Source organism: Mytilus californianus, unplaced genomic scaffold, assembly GCF_021869535.1.
Source record: "Mytilus californianus isolate M0D057914Y unplaced genomic scaffold, xbMytCali1.0.p SCAF_19, whole genome shotgun sequence".
In the NCBI taxonomy this organism is placed as follows: Eukaryota; Metazoa; Mollusca; class Bivalvia; order Mytilida; family Mytilidae; genus Mytilus; species Mytilus californianus.
Genome location: NW_026262667.1, coordinates 8,771,975 through 8,791,527, shown reverse-complemented (window position 1 = coordinate 8,791,527; position 19,553 = coordinate 8,771,975). Strand labels below are relative to the sequence as shown.

Below are 19,553 nucleotides of genomic sequence, written 5' to 3'. Positions count from 1 at the left end.
AATATCCGACTTGCTAAGAACAAACCAAATTAAGAATAAGAATAAAGTATAAATTTGTATGTGAATCTATCGCATTCAACGGCGAAAAATTAAAAAGATACCAAATATTATAATGATTTTGATATTACTACGCGTGGGAGGCCATTTTCGCCGGTGTGTGTATTTTATCAGCAGATTGAAACCTCACGAAGAATATTCGCAATGGATGAAGAATATGATGTTATTGTTCTAGGAACAGGACTAAAGGTATAAAAATGTGCTAAGCAAACAGATAAGACACGTAAAAAGACATAATGTCCTATAATAAATGTCGTTATTAGAACACAAGTCTACCATCAGTCTTGTGTGATGTCATCACTAAATTATCATGTGTTTTGGTTACAATACACAAAATCAAATGTATAATTTGCGAGACGGTCTATTAGATATGACAATAGATTAATTTTATGGCAAAAATGATTCAATCCGTTTAAATGATTAACTACCCTTAATACAGTTGCGGAGGCTGATCTGCCGACAAGGCGACATACATTTGGTGTTATTGATTTTTGTAAGCTTCAGTAATCAGAAGCCTTTTACTCTGATTTATGTATGAAATTTCAAAAGCCTGCTAATATGTCAGTTAATGCTTGATATTAACATAAATTTTGAGTGTCTCTTCATTTTTTTTTTTTTTATTTAAAGCCACACCCCCTTGATCTACATTGTCACACACAACTCAAATAATCAATACATTCCATGTATAAGAGTCAGCATCTTTATGATATACTTTAATATAGAGTTATTCAATAAACAGCTGACACTTCTTATTTAAGTTGACACAGACGTTGATCTTGTTAAGATCAAGTGGACATTGTCATGATTGTAAGAAAAAATAAATCAAGTTATCAACAACAAAAAAAGAACATGAATTTAATTGAAGAAAATTGTTTTATACAATGTAAAATGGTACTTTTATTGACACTTTTATTTTTCGTGGAAAAGCTCATAATTTCTTGAGCATACATGGTTTTTCCCCCCAAAAAAATAGCTATTCATGAATGAAATTTGTTGAGTTTTTTCAACCTGTTGATAATATATCTTTGGTTTTCTGATTCACTTACATTGAACCTACCAAAGTTTAAATTTGTCGCATTAATATGCTATAAAAAGGGTGAGAAACAACAGTGAAACTGTGTGGTAGAACTGCAAACAAGTTGTCAAATCCTTTACTAATGTATTTTGTATCTTGTTACACTGATTAAATGAAGGACAAATTGTGCATCATTGTTTAAAATTTAAAGACAAGCTATTAATACACATATATATTCATACGCATGCTCATATGAACCTTGTAAAAGAGAAGTCATGGATTGATTCAGTATAAATTTTACATTTTACCAAACCTAACATTTGCATGACAGTTTTTGAGTAAATTTTACATTGTGCCACATGAACACCAATTGTAACCATACTGTTATTCTGAATGGGCTGTAGCTTCTGTAACGATAACTTATTTTTTTGCCTTAAAAAAATTCTTTCAAAAAGAAATAAATTTTCATCTACAATTTATGCTTGGGCAACTGCTTCAATATTTTACTGGGTCCAAGTGATATATTCATTCTGATGCACTTGGGTATATATGTTACAGACATGCTCTCTAGAATATCAAATCAAATATTTTTTCAAAAGCACATATAATAAATATGACATTGCTTAGTCCAAGGGTAACATACATGACAAATAATGTAGATAAAACATAACAATGCAAAACAGCATGAACAGGTGAAAATTAATGATATTAGAATAAGATATTTTTTTGTTTTATTTAGATTCTTGCCACATGATTTGAAGTACTTCTTTATTTTTTTAGGAATGTATTATAAGTGGTATGATGTCAGTTATGGGAAAGAAAGTTCTTCACATTGATAGGAATTCTTATTATGGAGGTGAAAGTGCATCAATCACACCACTGGAAGATGTAAGTATTCATGTAGTCTGTGGGAACAGTTTACTCAATATAATTAAGTCTCTAACCTTGTTACTGCAGTGGTCTCATTAGCCCAATTTAGAAGGGCGCTGTGCTCTTGATGTCCTTAGCCACACCATTCTGTCCTTATAACCTTAAATCTAATAAGCACTCATACTATTTTTTTGTGGTGATCAAATGATTGAATTTCCATCAGTAATTAGTTATTAGTCCCCTACCGACGAAGTCGAAGGGGACTTTAGGTTTGCACTCCTTCTGTCTGTCCATCTGTCAGTCCGGCAAATCAGTTTTCCAGACTTTTTTTCTTCGTGCTTGAAGATATTGATTTGATATTTGGTTTATTGATTTATCATGACAAGGTACAGGTCAAGTTTAATTTTCACGATTTTAGCTTTTCTCTTTGTTCAGTTAAAGCCCTTTCCCTAGAATTAAATTTTTGATGAAATACTTATTAATTAGTAGATTTCTGTTCAAAGGGAAATAACTCATTTTTTTAAAAACAAAATGACATTTTGGATTTTTTTCTTTTTCTTTGGTAAATTGTTTGAAGAATTTAGTGGTAGGTTTGTTTGTCATTCTTGAAGATATTGATTTGATAATTAGTATATAGTTTTATCATGACAAGTTACAGATCAAGTTGGAATTTTGTTCCAGTCTGATAATTTGTGCAGAGTTATGGTCTTTGGACATAGAAAGTTCACTTAAATAATCAGTTTTCAACAGTTTTTTTCGTCATGCTTGAAGATTTTGACTTGATATTTTTAAGTAGTTTACACCATGACAAGTTATAGATCAAGTTAGTATTTCGTTCCATTACAATGAATTTGTAACCGGTAGGGGACTATGTATTGCCATGCAATACTCACAGAATGCTTGTTTTACATAATTTTGACATCTTTTGTGTCACTTGTGTGTCCCATTTGCAAGGTGTAAGTTAATTACCTGACAGTTAACCTTGAATTATGGCAATGAAATAAACCTGAATTTTTAAGTTGGAGAAACTAGGTCATGGTGTTCAGAAGAAGGATCCATGAAAACCTGGCCAACAGGTTATAAACAATGATACACTACAATATTGTATTTTAACAGCAATAAATGTGTTATAAATAGGGATCATTTTAAACATAGTTTAATGATATTACATAAATGTATTAATTTTGTTGAATATCAGAATCGTGTGCATTTGAATCTAGATTATTTTTTTAATTACAATTTTCACAAGGTGACATCAAGTAATTTTAATCAAAAATCTAAGGCGACACAAATTTTTCCTAAATGTTTTTTAAGGGGAAATTATAGGGTGGCAACCTTTTGCCAAGTATGGTGAGTGCTGATCATGGCAATTTAGTTTTTTCCAACTCTTGTCACAATGGCAAGTCATGATAAATCTGTGTTGGCTTGTCAATGATATTACATGATTATGGTATTTTGATTGTAATGGTAGGTAGTTGCAGGAAGTTCCTGTTGTGACAAGCTTACTGAAAATTTCCTCCACAATTTTATTTACCACTCCTGTTGTATATTCTCTAAACTCTTCGATCCACTCCCTTAGGGTGCCAGTTATATTCCAATGTACACAAGTCCATGACATACAAAATAGCCTTTCCATAAAAATGTATTCATTGCCATTTAATTTGCCAATCACCCAAAACCTAATAGGTTTGTTCTACTTTGATAGCTAACAACTAATATTGTAACATAATTTTTAAGATTACAAGTAATTAAATAATTGAACAAAAGCTACATATGTCAATGAAATGTAAATAAATGTAAACATGTCTTTTCTTTACACATGTAGATTTACAAAAAGTTTGGAATGGGCACACCAGCAGAAAAACTAGGAAGAGGAAGAGATTGGAATATAGATTTAATTCCAAAATTTCTGATGGCTAATGGTATGTATCTGTTTATTGATTTATATAAAAAAATGAGATGTGGTATGATTGTCAATGAGACAACTATCTACCAAACATCAAAGGACAACGATGTAAACAACTGTTGGTCACCATACGAGCTGGGAAAAGAGAATGTGATAAATATCAAAAGAAAAAACAATGGCCTGATTTAAGCTACATGTAATTACATAAAAAAAAAAATAAGAACAATAATTCTTGCAGATGTCAACCAACAACAGCCTCCTGCGACAGGCATTTAAAGAATTTAGTTTTTCAAGATCTAAGAGTGCAGGTAGGTTAAACATTTTTTGGCAACTCTCCACCTTACTTGGGACAGGGATGTAACAGTACAACTTTAGAACAAACTATAAAAATCACGTGAAAAGGGCTTGACTCCTCATATCAGTACTAAGTACTAAAAACAACTAACAACAATGTGGAACTATTCATAACAAAAATATAGAAATCTGCACAATGGATGATGTTAGCCAAGATGAACAATCTGTCTAAAAGGTGTTTTTCAAGATGATTTTCCATCAATAAATGAGGCAGTGTACATGGTGTACAGGTTTTAATATACAATTTAAAAAATAATTGTACTTATTTAATGATATGCTTTTATCCCCTTCTTAGTAATGCATTTAACAGGTTGCAGTTGAACATTCTGATGTTGAAAATACAAAAAAAAACTAAGCTGATTTACACAGTACCGTTTTATAATCAACCTGTATTGGAAATGTTCTCAGTTCATCATTGGTCAAAATTCCTTGCCCTGTTGCTGTTGCTGTTGAAAATTTCAAAAAAAAAAAAAAAAGACCGCTGACCATACCTGATGACTGCTAACAGAAAGAATACAATGTTAGGAGATCATAGAAAAATATGTTAATGTTTGCTTTTATATCTTGTGAAAATCATAAGAGATCAATATGACATTTTAAATCTCTTGACAGTTAAATTAATAAGCTGTCTTGAGTGTGGAAATATCTTTTCACTGTTGGTGCAGTGGTAGAACCAATACTTCTGTCTCAATAATCACGGCCTACATTAGATGTCTGGGTAAATAACATATTCAACTAACTTTTAAACAAGAAAACATAACTGTCAACCCTCAACTGCTTAACAAGATTTTGTTGATGTTAACTGATTTATTGGAAAAGTAATGTTATTTTCTTTCAAATGTTAAAGCTGTCTATCAGTTGAAGGGTTTATATTAGAATAAATAGTGTGCATATTTTGTAGGACAATTGGTTAAGCTGTTGGTAGGTACTGGTGTGACCAGATATTTAGAGTTCAAATGTGTAGAAGGAAGCTATGTGTTTAAAGGTGGTAAAGTGTACAAGGTCCCAGCTGATGAGAAGGAAGCATTGACTACATGTAGGTATTTGTTAGTAAAGTTAAAGGAATGTTTAGCAACCTTTTAATGCCATTGTATAATGTAGTTGTTCCTTAAAATAGATTTAAGAAGATGTGGTATGAGTGCCAATGAGGCAACTCTTCATCCAAGTCACAATTTGTAAAAGTAAACCATTATAACACCGAGCCTTGGCTCACACCAAACAGCAAGCTATAAAGGGCCCCAAAAATGACTAGTGTAAAACCATTCAAACAGGAAAACCAACTGTCTTATCTATATAAAAAACGAGAAACACTTTTGAACCACATCAACAAACGACAACCACTGAACAACAGGTTCCTGACTTAGGATAGGTGCAAACAAATGCAGCGGGTTTAAACGTTTTAACAGGCGCCAACCTTCACCCTAACCTGAAACAATAGTGTAACACCATAACATAGAAAGACACACTATAAAATATCAATTGAAATAACTTAATTCAATCAAAAGACATATTAACAAAAACAAGTAAACATACACTGAACGAATAAATTTGATCTATGACACAATGTAAATACAAAATTGATAAAAAAGGGGGTGAGATGTAAAACAATAGACAGGATTACACATGATGTGGCCTTGGCCTCTGTAGGAATCCACAGAACTATCCAAGAAATCTTATAATTATCATAATCTTGTGGCTCAACAAAACATCAGCATTTAATAATGACTGAAATACTGTTTTCATGCCCCCGCCGTAGGCAACAGGGGCATAAAGTGTTGCCCTTGACCATCCATCCCATTTTCGTTTCCGCACTAACTTCGGTTTGCCTTATGCAAATTTTATGAAACTCATACACAATACTAAGAACCACAGCTTGCAGACAGAGTTCAAATTTTGGTTGTGACTCATTTATTGTTCTAAAGTTATGCCCCTTTTTAACTTGGAAAATTACAAAGCTTAAGCGGGGTCATTTATAGACACATTCTTCTTTTTATTTTTCTATTGATTTTATATACGTATATATGCTTAAAATTTGAAACCACAAATTGAAAAAACACCAACAACATTAAACAGAAAAAGTGCTACCGTTATCAAAATGTTTATTCACATCATTTAATGATGGTTATAATATTTATAAAATTTAGAATATATTATAATATCAAGTATACTACATTAACCTGAATATGTACAGTACATATAAGTACAAGAAATGATATGAAAATATTGAAGAAAGATTTTTAACCATAAGATTAAATGTAATTGTACCAAATTAAATCAATATTGATTTTCCTGTAAAAATGTTTTACACAAATCAATATTTCCTTCCATTTAAACTACATTTTTTGTTCTATTTCAGCACTTATGGGACTTTTTGAGAAGAGAAGATTTCGAAAGTTTCTGATATTTGTAACTGAATTTGACTTAGAAAACCCCAAAACATGGCAGGGTGTAGACCCAAAACAAACCACAGCTTCAAAGTTATATGAAAAGTTTGGTCTAGACAACAATACAGCCGATGTAACTGGTCATGCTTTAGCTCTTCATCTAAATGAGGCGTAAGTGTCTGGGAAAGTTAGATTTCATATATAAAACTACTTTTAATGTAAAATTTAACTAAAAACAAATAGAGATTCTCAATTGTTTTTTTCTTAAGAGAATAAACTGTGTTTTGGTCGATATTGTAGTCTTATGCTGAACTTAAGTTTGATAAATTTGTAATACTTTCCTAAAACCTACTTTAGATTTACCAGTTTGTTGCCTTTTGCACAACTATGTTTAATATAATTGTAATCTTACTACTCTTGTTTTAACATAACATTGTCAACTTCCAGGTACAAAAATGAGCCATGTTTAGATTTAATTAACCGAGTGAAGTTATATTATGAATCACTAGCCAGATATTTGAAGTCTCCTTATCTATATCCATTGTATGGTTTGGGAGAATTACCACAGGGATTTGCAAGGTATGTTTACATTAATTATAGCTTATTTATTGTGAAAATTGCAGAAATTAATTATTTATTCTGCAGGTTCTGTTGTTTATAGGATTTTTAGATCACCTGGTTCAAAGGATTGTTGAGATCTAGAGCCAGCACTTTACATTTGTCTTAATTGTCATCATCTGTCTGTTTAAACTTTTACAAAAAATGTTCTTCTCTTAAACCACTGGGACAATTGAAACTTAACTTGATCATAGTCATCCTTACATATATTGTTCGTTTCAAATTCTTCTTTCCGTTTCATTTTGTCTTTGTAGATATATTAAACTTAAATATGGTAAAAAGATTAATTAATCATAACACAAGTTTTATTGTGGCAGTCCTTTTTGGGTTATTAGTAAATTAGTGTTCATGGTAGTACCTTTAAAAGCATAAAAGAAGTGAGAATTTTACCCTGTTTAAACCTAGGCTTTTTTTTTTCTCTCTGAAAGAACATGAAAATCTTTACATATTTGTCCTGATATATTTTACAAAACTATTCAAATCAAGCATTCACTTATATAGATCTAAGATTTCACAAATCAACTGGATTGTGCAAATTTGATTTCCTCCTATGATTCTTCTGTTTGGTAAAGATACAATAGTTCAATATAAACCTACAATTCTTTAAAACTTTCCATCCATTTTATTACATTGTCAGTATGTTGAATTTTCTGCATTACTGAAATTATCCTTGATATCAAATATTTACTGTGAAAAGCAATACAATATTCATATGGAATTGTTATAAATAGGAACCGTCCGTCAAGAATGAACTTAAAATAATCTAAATACCAAGTTAACTGCACCAAATGCTCATTTCGACAAAAAATGTCTTTTCAGTGATCAACAAGGCCAAAATTAAAAAGTTTAGGAAAGCTATTCAAATCAATTTTAAACAAATTTTAATTAGTAAATTGGATATAAATGGTTTAATAATATTTTCAGATTAAGTGCTATTTATGGTGGGACATACATGTTAGATCGACCAGATGCTGAAATAGTGTATGAGGATGGAAAGGTAGTGGGTGTGAAAGCCCAGGGAGAAGTGGCTAAATGTAAAATGGTTGTATGTGATCCGTCATATGCTACAGACAAATGTAAAACTGTAGGAAAGGTTTGTATGGTGTTAATATAATGTACTATGCTATATATATCCTTTTTAGTGAAGGTTGAGGTGTTGAGAGATAATGCGTAACTCAAGAACATAATAGAAGAAACTTGTATCCCTTAAACATGTTAAACTGTGTAATTCAAATTGTTGATATTATTAATTTATTCCAAAAACTAATGTTGAAGTGCAGTGTAATTCAGGGCTATTACATTTTACCCCTGTGCTATTGGACCCACCAAAGTACTACAGATTTTTCAAATGTCTAATTTCCTGCTTGTACAATTTTGATCACCTGATCATCTGGGTCAATATCCTTAATTTATTTTTCCATAGGCGGTAATGGTAACATTTTTTCCTGTAGCTCAGCCCATATCATAAACTTTGATATGTATAATGGCTCGTTTCGAAGCTGAGATATTTTCACATATGTGCTTAAATTTTCAGGGTACGAAGTGAGATTACTTTTTCTGTAAATTAGCTTACCCCGAAAATCCTTTCGTGATGCGGCTCCTCGTGGTAAAAAATCCCTTTTTTAACACAATATGTTCTTTGAAAATTTAAAACTTTGAACACATTTAATAGCTTCATAGTTTTTACACATTTATTCTATGTTCCTCTACTTTCTAAATCAACACAAATGGTTAGGCTCAGTCACTTGTTAAAAATAGAAACATGTCCAATATCACTACACAGAGATTTTTTGTTTACACACAACTTTTGAGTTCCTCATTTTGAGGCGCATTAGGGAATTGACCCATCTGGTGATTTGTCTGAGATTTTTATTATACCCCTGCTTTAAAAAAGTGGGGGTATACTGTTTTACCTCTGTCTGTCCTTCCGTCAGTCCATCCGTCAGTCCGCCCGTCCCATGAATATTTTCATCGCATTTTTCTCAGGAACTACTTGACCAGGATTTCTGAAATTTGGTTTCAGGGTTTATATAAGTAGGTTACACCGTGTGATGCGTTTTCAGACTCATCACTCAACAACTCCCTGTTTACCGAACACTTGTATTATTTTACACATGATAGCCAGGTTGAAAATTTTCGTCACATTTTTCTCAGGAACTACTTGACAAGGATTTCTGAAATTTGGTTTCAGGGTTAATATAAGTAGGTTACACCGTGTGATGCGTTTTCAGATTCATCACTCAACAACTTCCTGTTTACCGAACACTTGTATTATTTTACACATGATAGCCAAGTTGAAAATTTTCGTCACATTTTTCTCAGGAACTACTTGACAAGGATTTCTGAAATTTGGTTTCAGGGTTTATATAAGTAAGTTACATCGTGTGATGCGTTTTCAGATTCATCACTCAGCAACTTCCTGTTTACCGAAATATTTCGGCGGGAGTATCATCAGTGAGCAGTAGCTCACAGTTTTACCTAACAATGTCAATTATAAGAGGGACCAGTTCAATGAAAGAAGAAAATGTTGCCCTCCTCATAACTTTTACAGCCAGATAGATATTTTTTCAAGTTTTTACTAAAAAGAATAAAAAGATACAGAAATTTAATGAACTAATGATAGAAATCAGTGGAAATTACTCAAGAAATCATTTCAAATTTTTTAACTAAAGATTTACCATTTAAATGAAACATAAAGTGTCAACCCGTGGTAAAATCAATATAAATTCCAGCTACTATGAACTATTTCTTAAATATTGCTAAATTATGAAAGAAGTTTGACAGTCATTTTTATGTAACTAATTTTTGTGGAATATTTTAGGTAATTAGAGCCATTTGCATCCTGGATCATCCCATTAAAGATACAAAAGATTCATTATCAACACAAATTATAATTCCACAGAACCAAGTGAACAGAACGCATGGTAATCTTATTCTTTCTAGAAAATTTAATATGGCTTTTCATAAATATGTTATGATAGATGACTGGAATCGAAATTGAGTGCTGATTTAAAGAATTTTAATTGTACAAAATGTAAGAACTTTTTATATTATATAATAGTTTAATTGCAAAACGAAAGTTTGATAAGTTTGTGCATGTAATAGATATATCCTTTACACATTTCTTGTTTTTATTTTCATGAATGTAAACTGCATTGCTCAAATTAACTAAACATTGCTACACAAGCTTTTGACCCTGTATGTGATGTTTTCTTACAGATATATATATAAGTATGATATCAGCTACACATTTTGTCGCTGCAAAGGGACATTACTTAGCCATAGTCAGTACCACTGTAGAAACAAGCAATCCAGAGGAAGAAATAAGGGTAGCATTAGACCTTATTTCACCTATAGAACAAAAGTGAGTAGGTAATTAAGTTTCTGGCAGAAAAATGTTTTTGAAATATCCATCAATGCCTAATTGTGAAATACATTTTTCTTGCAGCTTTAATTTGAGATATTACAGAAGTGCAAAGTCAAAGAACATTTATTATTGTAAAAAAAGATTTATTCCAAAACTCAATAATTACTTTATTGGGAAGGAAATCAAAAAAACATTTCCAGTGAATCAGTTGGTATTTTCCAGGCTATTTAAATTTTTGCAAATAGAACTGTCCCATTGAATTAATACCATAGCTATTAACTGTGGAGTTATTTCAATGAGATCTTAAAATTTCTGCATTAAAAATCAGTCTTTCATTGATTAATTTGGCTGTACAGAAAAAATTAACTCCAAGTCATGAATAAATACATGTACCAACACTGAATAATTATATGTTCCAAGGTTTTTTAGCGTGCCCATTCTGTAAATATCTATTTAACTGTTCTTATACATATACATATATATTATTTCAGATTTGTGTCTGTGAGTGAATTAAAAGAACCAACAGATGATGGATCAACGTCTAAAGTAATATTTTATTTTCTGATTTTTGAAAATAGTTCATGTTATGAGTAAAACTTTTAGAAAATATCATTACATTTACTGTAAAAACTCAGAAATTAATACATTTTTTTTGCTTTGATAGTTAAAATTTATTTCAAACAAGATCAGACACAGTTTTAAGCTTTGCAATTAACTACTAAAAAAATTAAATGTAACCAAATTGGCACCAAATTGCCTGTCTGAGTTTTAACAAGCATTCTGTGAGTATTGCCTGACAATACATAGTCCCCTACCGGTTAAAAATTCATTGTACTGCAACAAAATGTTAACTTGATCTATAGCTTGTCATGGTGTAAACTATATAACAAATATCAAGTCAATATCTTCAAGCATGACGAAAAAAAGGGAGGAAAACTGATTATTTGATTAAATTTTCTAAGTCCAAGGACCATAACTCTGCACAAAATCATTAAACAGGACCAAAATTCGAACTTGATCTGTAACTTGTCATGATAAAACTATCTACCAATCATCAAATCAATATCTTCAAGCATGACAAAAAAAAGTGTGGAAAACTGATTATTTGAGTGAATTTTCTAAGTTCAAGGACCATAACTCTGCACAAAATCGTCAGACCGGAACAAAATTTGAACTTGATCTGTAACTTATGATAAAACAAAACACCAAATATCAAATCAATATCTTCAAGCAGGAAGAAAAAATGTGTGGAAAACTGATTTGACGGATGGACAGACAGAGGGACGAAGTGCAAACCTAAAGTCCCCTTTGACTTCGTCGGTAGGGGACAATATATCTGAGTTTGACCATTATTGGCATATACTAAAAGTGATTTTGCTTTCATTTTACTTAGGTAAATAAACCAGAGAAAATTTCAATTTGTAGAATTTTATTTGAAAGTTAACCTATATCAAGATTTCTTTATTGTAGGTTTTTATTACCAAGTCCTATGATGCAACATCACATTTTGAGACAACTTGTGCAGATGTAATTCAAGTGTTTGAACGAGCATATGGAGGAAAGTTTGACTATGACAAAGTTCAAAATACAGATCACGAAATGTAACATAAACAACATAATAGACTTCAAATTTTAACTCAATATGTTGTGATAAAGGGAAGCAATTCATTGCAAAGTTATGATGCATTTGGTATAAAAATATATTTGTCTATTTATTTGCATCTTTTTTTATTTGGTGCACTGGCTGAAACCAATGAAATATCAGTATTTGTTTGCTTCTTGTTAAAAGATATGTTATTTTGAGAATATTGGGGAAAGAAAATTGTACTTTTGTCTTTCCCTTAATTTGTTTGTTTTATAATTCAGCAATTGTTTGTGAACTGAACAACTGTACAGAGTATAAAACATTTTGAACAATTTGAAAACTAATATTAATTTTCATTCCATGCATAAAATTTCTTAAAATTTACAATCTTTTACTAAAAGTGTTCAAATTGATCAGTGTACATATGCTCTGATTTATTAATAAATTATTTTTATGTCTCTTTGTCCATTGACTTGTTCTAACAAAGTTTATATGTACAAATATCATTTTCATATTGTGTACATTGCATGAGACAACTTTGTCACATAAGAATGTCTGTTGAGTAGTACATTTGAATATCATTTTATCACCTGAAATATTTAATGCTGAATAATGATCAAATGGGAATTTATGGAATTACAATGCAAAGTTACATGATACAAGTGATATTGGAACAGGGTTATTTCATTGAGGATAAATATACTGTCACAAAGTTACTATCATGTAGTGCATCTGTGTTAATTGTATGCTTATAACTTTCACATGCGTAAAGTGCAATAAAAGTTGGTTATAAAACATTTCTACAGGCCCTATACTCTGTTGTAAGAAAGCTTTTAAAATATTTTTGATTTTCAATTAAGCATTCTAATTTAAAAACCATGGAAACTAATTGCTGAGTTCTATCTGATTAGCATATATGTGACTTCAACATTATAATATTATTATAATGTGTTAATACTTTATGTCAAATAAGCCTTTTAGATTCGAGCGAAATGGAAAACTAAACATTAAATGTTACCTCCCAGGCATTAACATGATAAGGATTAAGCATTTTCATTTCTTTTTATAATTTGTCATTGGATCATGCTTTCCATTTTTTTTTCCTTTTTAGTAACTAATTCCATTGCAATGGCATTTAATCTGTTTATTAGTGAAGGTAGTTTACATTCTGTCAGTGCTAAAACAAGGGTACATGTATAACACAAAAGAACCTCTCAAGATGTTATACAGGCATCCAACATTACATCAATACTTTTATGATAATTTAAAAGGTTCTATTTCTTACATTTTTACCAATGGACCAAATATGTATTTGTTATTATTTATTAATGTGCTATTTGTTTTTACTGTTTATGAACACATTTTTGATGAAGCACTAAATTCTATCTACAATACTTATTAATATAAATAATATCATAACATGCTTTACCACTTAATGCCAACTTCTGAATCCAGTAATAAGTCACAAAAAAATATATTGATTGTCTTACGTACAGAAAATTATTTAACCATTTATTTCATTCAATTTTTTCTATATTACTGACATTGACAGTTATCCTTTTTGTTTTTATTCCTCAACTAGTCAACATGCACCAAAAACAATAGAGTCTGTAGACCTGACATTCCTCCAAATTCGAACGTTGTTTTATAATTGACTTTTATGTTTTCTGGTGAAGTCAGTTTAATCATTACAATTAAGGATGGCAGAGAATATGTACATGTAGTAATGTATTGGATATTGTGGTCATCAGTATTGTTTTAAGGAAATAATTAAAACTAAGGTGAACAGCTTTTGTATTTAATAGGCAGTTTGGAAAAGGTGTTAAATGTGGCCTTAGAATTTAGGCCTGTTTTAGTCTTTTATTTAAAAATGTAAAAAAAAAATGCAGTACATATGTGATAACACCCCCGCTAAAAAAAATAAAAATAAACAAACTCAAAATTGAATGCGTTTGAAAAGTGAGACAAAGAAGGTGAAGGTTTCAAATAAATCATATTTAAAAAATGTCTAAGCTTGCTCAGTTACCGTTTATTATAAGGAAATAAGAAATAAGGATTTACAGTATAATGTATGCTTAATTAGGTCCTGTTATGAGATTAGCTCTATAGCCTATTAAATCCTGAAGTAAAAGAAAAAATAAGATCATTTTTTGTTTAGGTTTGTAATGAATAAATTTGAAAATGCTATTATTTGTAAGAAATTATGCTTAATCACATTAAATATGTCAGAAATTATTAAAAAATCATAAACATGCTATTACATAGTGTTTTTTTATTGTATATTCCATAAAGTTGGTGTAGTATTAGTGAATTACAAATTAAGTATATAAGTGATGCAAAACACACAAACAACTGATGGCTATCTAATATATAGTTTTATTATAACACCTAGAACAAAACTCATTTACACCTACATTTACTATATGAATTTATGTAAAAGGTTTACCTAAGCCATATTTTGGACAAGTTCAAAAATTGCACATGTTTCTGGAATAGCCTCCACCTGGTATATCCAATACCCAGGAGGCAAGAGGACTTGATAAAATTGAAAGTTAATGACCTGGTATTGCTATTGGCTAAAAAACGCTCTTCTCAAAGAAAACTGAAATTTAATATCCTGACCCACATGATGAGAATATTGGTGCATGAAACATAAAAATAAATGTTCATGCAGCATTGTAATTTACTTACAAATATTAAAAAATATGCCCTTGTGCAGGAATAATTCTGCCAATCCAATTTCTAGATTCTTCAATTAGCATCTTCTAAAACGTGTGAGAGACTTAAAAATTCGTAATCATTTTAGGTGCTTCAAACTGTTGCCGTCTCAAGATATCTGACAGCAGAATACATAATGCATCTGTTTCTGGTAGTACGGCAGAAGACATTGACAAACTTTTAGTCACACTGGACAAAAGTGTTGATAAACATTATGTGTCGAAGGTTATCTTTGGTTTGGGTACAAACGACGTCACAAAAAACAATACAGATAAAGAAATAATTTGTATTAATATGACAAATGCTTTAAATAAAGTAAAAGCAGAGTTTCCCAATGCTGATATAAGCATATTCAGTATACTGCCAAGAAAGGGCAAAGGACCAAATTTTACAAAATGTAATCTGACATCTCATTCTGTAAATTTGTATATGGAAAAGGTATGCTCAAAAGATCAAAGACTATCTTTCGTCGATCTTTGGGATGATTTCTGTCGACCAGGCATGGGTTGCACCCCCGTTAAAACAATGTTTGACAAAAATGACCCATCCGGGGTACATGTTAATCTAGAAGGGGCAAAACAACTGGTTTCTCATATCAAGAACTTTATGAGCATAGACAGATTAGGCGAGTACGAAACACCCAGTTGTAAAAAGAGAACTCGAAGTTCAGCTTCTACACCAGGATCAGCCGAGAAACAACTACCAAAAAGACAAAACTCTTCTTTGGAAGAAACTGTTACAAAATAGATTATTCCAGCACAATTTTTTAAACGAGCTAATGAAGAACTTGGTGTAAAAAAATGTATATATCAATATTAATTTTTATCATATTATGGAAAATTTAAAAAAAAAAATCATTGCTCTTATCAAGCTTATTGTGTATGCAAAAACTTGCATGTATTGTAAATATTTAAAAAAATTATTGAACTATATTATGTTATTGATACACATATGTGTATGTGTTGGTGAAATAATTAAGCAAGTAATAAGTATCTATATATAAAATATATGTTATGGGAGATAACTCTAAAAAAAAATGCACTATTAATGTGCATGCAAAATAATTTGTGAATATATTGAAAATCTGTCAGACTTTTATTATGTTGTATAACACAAATGAAATCATTGTACTGTGCAGTAAACTAAATATACAAGTTAGAAGTTTATAATATACATATTTATTTTTTCCCATAAATTATGTCTATTCGTTTAGTTTCATTAAACGCAAACGGTATGGGAGATAAGTCAAAACGGAATGCATTGTTTCAATGGTGTCAGAAAAAGAATTTTGATTTTATATGTTTGCAGGAAACTCATTGTACAAAAATCGTAGAAAATGAATGGAAAAAAGAATGGGGAGGGTTAAGTTTTTGGTGTAACGGGACTTCCGTTTCTAAAGGGGTAGCAATTATAGTGAAACCAAATTTAGATATTAACGTTACTGAAAAATATAGAGATGCAGAAGGAAGGAAATTAATAGTTGAATTCAAACTAGCCTCAAACGAAATTGTTCGAATTTTTAATGTCTACGCCCCTAATAATGGCATAGAAAGAAAAAATTTCTTTAATAAGTTAATTATAAATATTGAAAATGATGTTTTGAATTATGTTATGGGAGATTTTAACTGTTGTCTAAATAGGAAATTAGATAGAAAACATATGCCCAAGCGTGAAGATGTAGGCAATCATGAACTAAAAAACTTTATTGAAAAAAATGAATTGACGGACATTTGGCGTCTCAGATATCCAAATAAAAAACAATACACGTTTTCAAGGGGTCAATCATACTCGAGAATAGATTATATATTCACTAGTGAGAATATTGATTGTAGATTAAACAATGCAAAAATTGTATATTTCCCTTTCAGTGATCATGACGGCGTGACAATTACTATGAACATCATCGAACCAGAAAGAGGCCCGGGTTATTGGAAAATGAACAATAGTGTAATTAAAACCGACCTATTCAAAAATACATTTGAAACATTCTGGAAATCTTGGAAACATAACATAAATAAATTTAAAGATAAAAAGGAGTTCTGGGACTTAACAAAAACTAAAATAAAGGACATTACAATAACTATTTCAAAAAAGCTTCTGTTAAATGAAAATGAGGTTAAAAAGTGGGAACATAAATTAGAAAATCTACTAGAAAATGATGGAACGCAACAAGATCTAAATGAGGTTGAACAACTAAAAAATGATATACATAAATATTACGAACAAAAAGCAGAAGCTGCCCGCATAAGATCAAAAATAAATTGGTATGAAAAAGGTGAAAAATCCACAAACTATTTTTTCAGATTAGAACAAAAACGAGGAAAAGAAAAACTATGGTCAAAAATAAAAGCCGAAAATGGCACATACAAAAATAATATCAATGAAATCTTAGGCGAACAATTAAAATATTATGAGAAACTTTTTACCTCGGGGGGTTGTAATAGAGAGGCTGGGGAAAAATTACTACATAATGTAAATAAAACTCTATCTGAAGCAGAAAAACGTTTATGTGATAGTGAAATTACGAAAGATGAAATTTTCAAAGCAATTAAATTAATGAAAAAGGATAAATCACCAGGGGAAGATGGCATAACTGCAGAATTTTATCAAGAGTATTGGTTTTTGATACAGAATGAGCTTACGCAAATATTAAAAGAAACTTTTTTTGATAAAACGCTTTCCGAATCGCAGAGACTTGGAATGATAACCTTATTATATAAAAGTGGAGAGAGGGAGGATATTAAGAACTGGCGACCAATTACATTATTAAATGTAGACTATAAAATTTGCTCAAAAATTCTGGCTGAACGTTTGAAAATAGTTCTACCATCAATTATAGAAACAGATCAAAAAGGGTTTGTTAAGGGCAGGAATATTTTTGATTCTAATAGAATGCTGCAAGATATTTTCGATTTTATAGATATGGAAAACGAGGAAGGAGCCATCCTTTTTCTTGACCAAACAAAAGCTTTTGATTATGCAGAATGGGAATGGTTAGATGCATGTTTGGAAAAATTTCAATTTGGGGAAACTTTTCGGGAATGGGTAAAAATGTTACTAAAAAATGCGAAAACTTGTTTAATGACTAACGGGTTTCAATCAAGATATGTCCCGATTTCTAGATCAATCCGCCAGGGCTGTCCAATATCGCCGATGCTATACATTTTACAAGCAGAGCCGATGGCAGCCACAATTAGGGCTAATCCAAAAATTCAAGGAATTAATTTACCCCACCCCAACACAGAAAATGAAAACAAAGAGGTTAAGATAAATATGTTTGCAGACGATACACAATTTTTTAATAAAACAGAGGAATCAATCGAGGAAACATTTAAGGTTTTAGAAATATACGAGAAAGCATCGGGAGCTAAGATAAATTATGAAAAGACTGTAGGGGTATATTTGGGTCGATGGAAAAATAAAACACCAAAATATAAAAAAATTAGGTGGTCAAGTGAACCAATTAAAGCATTGGGAGTCACGCATGGATACAGTGTTAATATAGAAGCTATATGGTTAGAAAAAATAAAGAAAATTAATGCGTGTCTTGAGGTTTGGAAATCTCGTGACCTAACATTCAAGGGCAGGGTCTTAATATTAAAATCATTGGTTATATCTAAAATAGGGTTCGAAATGGAAATGCGAGGTATACCCGAAAAATATAAAAAAGAAATAAACAATATCATGTGGAATTTTATATGGGAGGGAAAAGTAAATTTAATAAAAAGGGACGTGTGTTGCTTACCAGTAGAGGAAGGGGGGATGGGTATGACCAATATAGACTCGTTCATTAAATCCAAACAAATCAAAAGTATGCAAAAGATTTTAAGATCAAAAACAGATAACTGGAACACGATAGCCAAATGGTGGTTACAGAAGTTTGATATCAAATATAATTGTGATAATTTTTTAGCAAAATGTTCGGATTTACGAGGATTACAAATTGAAAGTTTTCCAAAATACTATCTTGATTTAATTAAAACGTGGTCTAAAGTTTTAAGTATGCAAAGCCCAATAAATAAAAACGATATCCTTAACCAACAATTATTTGGAAACATAAACATTCAATACAACAAAAAACCTATTTTCTTCGCTAACTTCGGAAAAAGTGGAATTCATACCATAAAAGATATTTGGGATGAAAAAACGAAAAATATCAAAAGCGACAACTTTATATACAATATCCTTAAAGATAAAAGAAACTGGATTTCGGAATGGACAAGACTGAAATTAGCTTTTCCAAAATCGTTCAAGGACAGACTAAAAAACGTCCACGTTCATCCCGAACAACAAAAAAAGGGTTATTATATTAAAAATACTTTTGAATTTTACAATAAACAGAACAAAGTGGTAATCCCAAGTGAAATATCTTTGAAATTAATCCAATATTCGTTAAATTTAGATATAGTTCCAAACTGTCACATAAAATGGAATATTCAGTATAATTCGGAATTACCTTGGAAAAAGATATGGCTAAATTTAAATGAAAGTATGTCCTCTAGGAAAGCAAATCAAATTAGCTGGAAAATTGTTCATAACATTATCTATACGGAACAAAAACTATTTAGAATCGGCAAATCAAACAATGGTAAATGTCATTTTTGTAAAACAGAAAACGAAACCCTCACACATCTTTTTCACAGCTGTAACATTATAATGGTGGTTTGGGAACATATTTT

General features: G+C 30.7%; 1 protein-coding gene across 1 annotated transcript; it reads left to right on the top strand.

The window, feature by feature from the left end:
- Positions 1-135: 135 nt before the first annotated feature.
- LOC127727226 (rab GDP dissociation inhibitor beta-like) lies at positions 136-14,413 on the top strand. The gene is made up of 11 exons (XM_052234700.1): positions 136-246; positions 1,853-1,960; positions 3,768-3,864; positions 5,104-5,238; positions 6,559-6,757; positions 7,034-7,165; positions 8,129-8,297; positions 10,026-10,128; positions 10,424-10,568; positions 11,063-11,117; positions 12,042-14,413. Exons 1-11 carry the CDS (start codon positions 202-204, stop codon positions 12,174-12,176), a joined length of 1,323 nt encoding a protein of 440 aa, XP_052090660.1. The 5' UTR covers positions 136-201; the 3' UTR covers positions 12,177-14,413.
- Positions 14,414-19,553: the final 5,140 nt, after the last annotated feature.

What these genes read in the sequence shown, in the direction of transcription:
- LOC127727226 (XM_052234700.1), top strand. Translation starts at nt 202, where the DNA reads ATGGATGAAGAATATGATGTTATTGTTCTAGGAACAGGACTAAAG. An exon ending in GAAGGAAGCATTGACTACAT is followed by an intron (nt 5,239 to 6,558) that starts GTAGGTATTTGT and finishes GTTCTATTTCAG; the next exon opens with CACTTATGGGACTTTTTGAG. An exon ending in ATGATGGATCAACGTCTAAA is followed by an intron (nt 11,118 to 12,041) that starts GTAATATTTTAT and finishes TCTTTATTGTAG; the next exon opens with GTTTTTATTACCAAGTCCTA.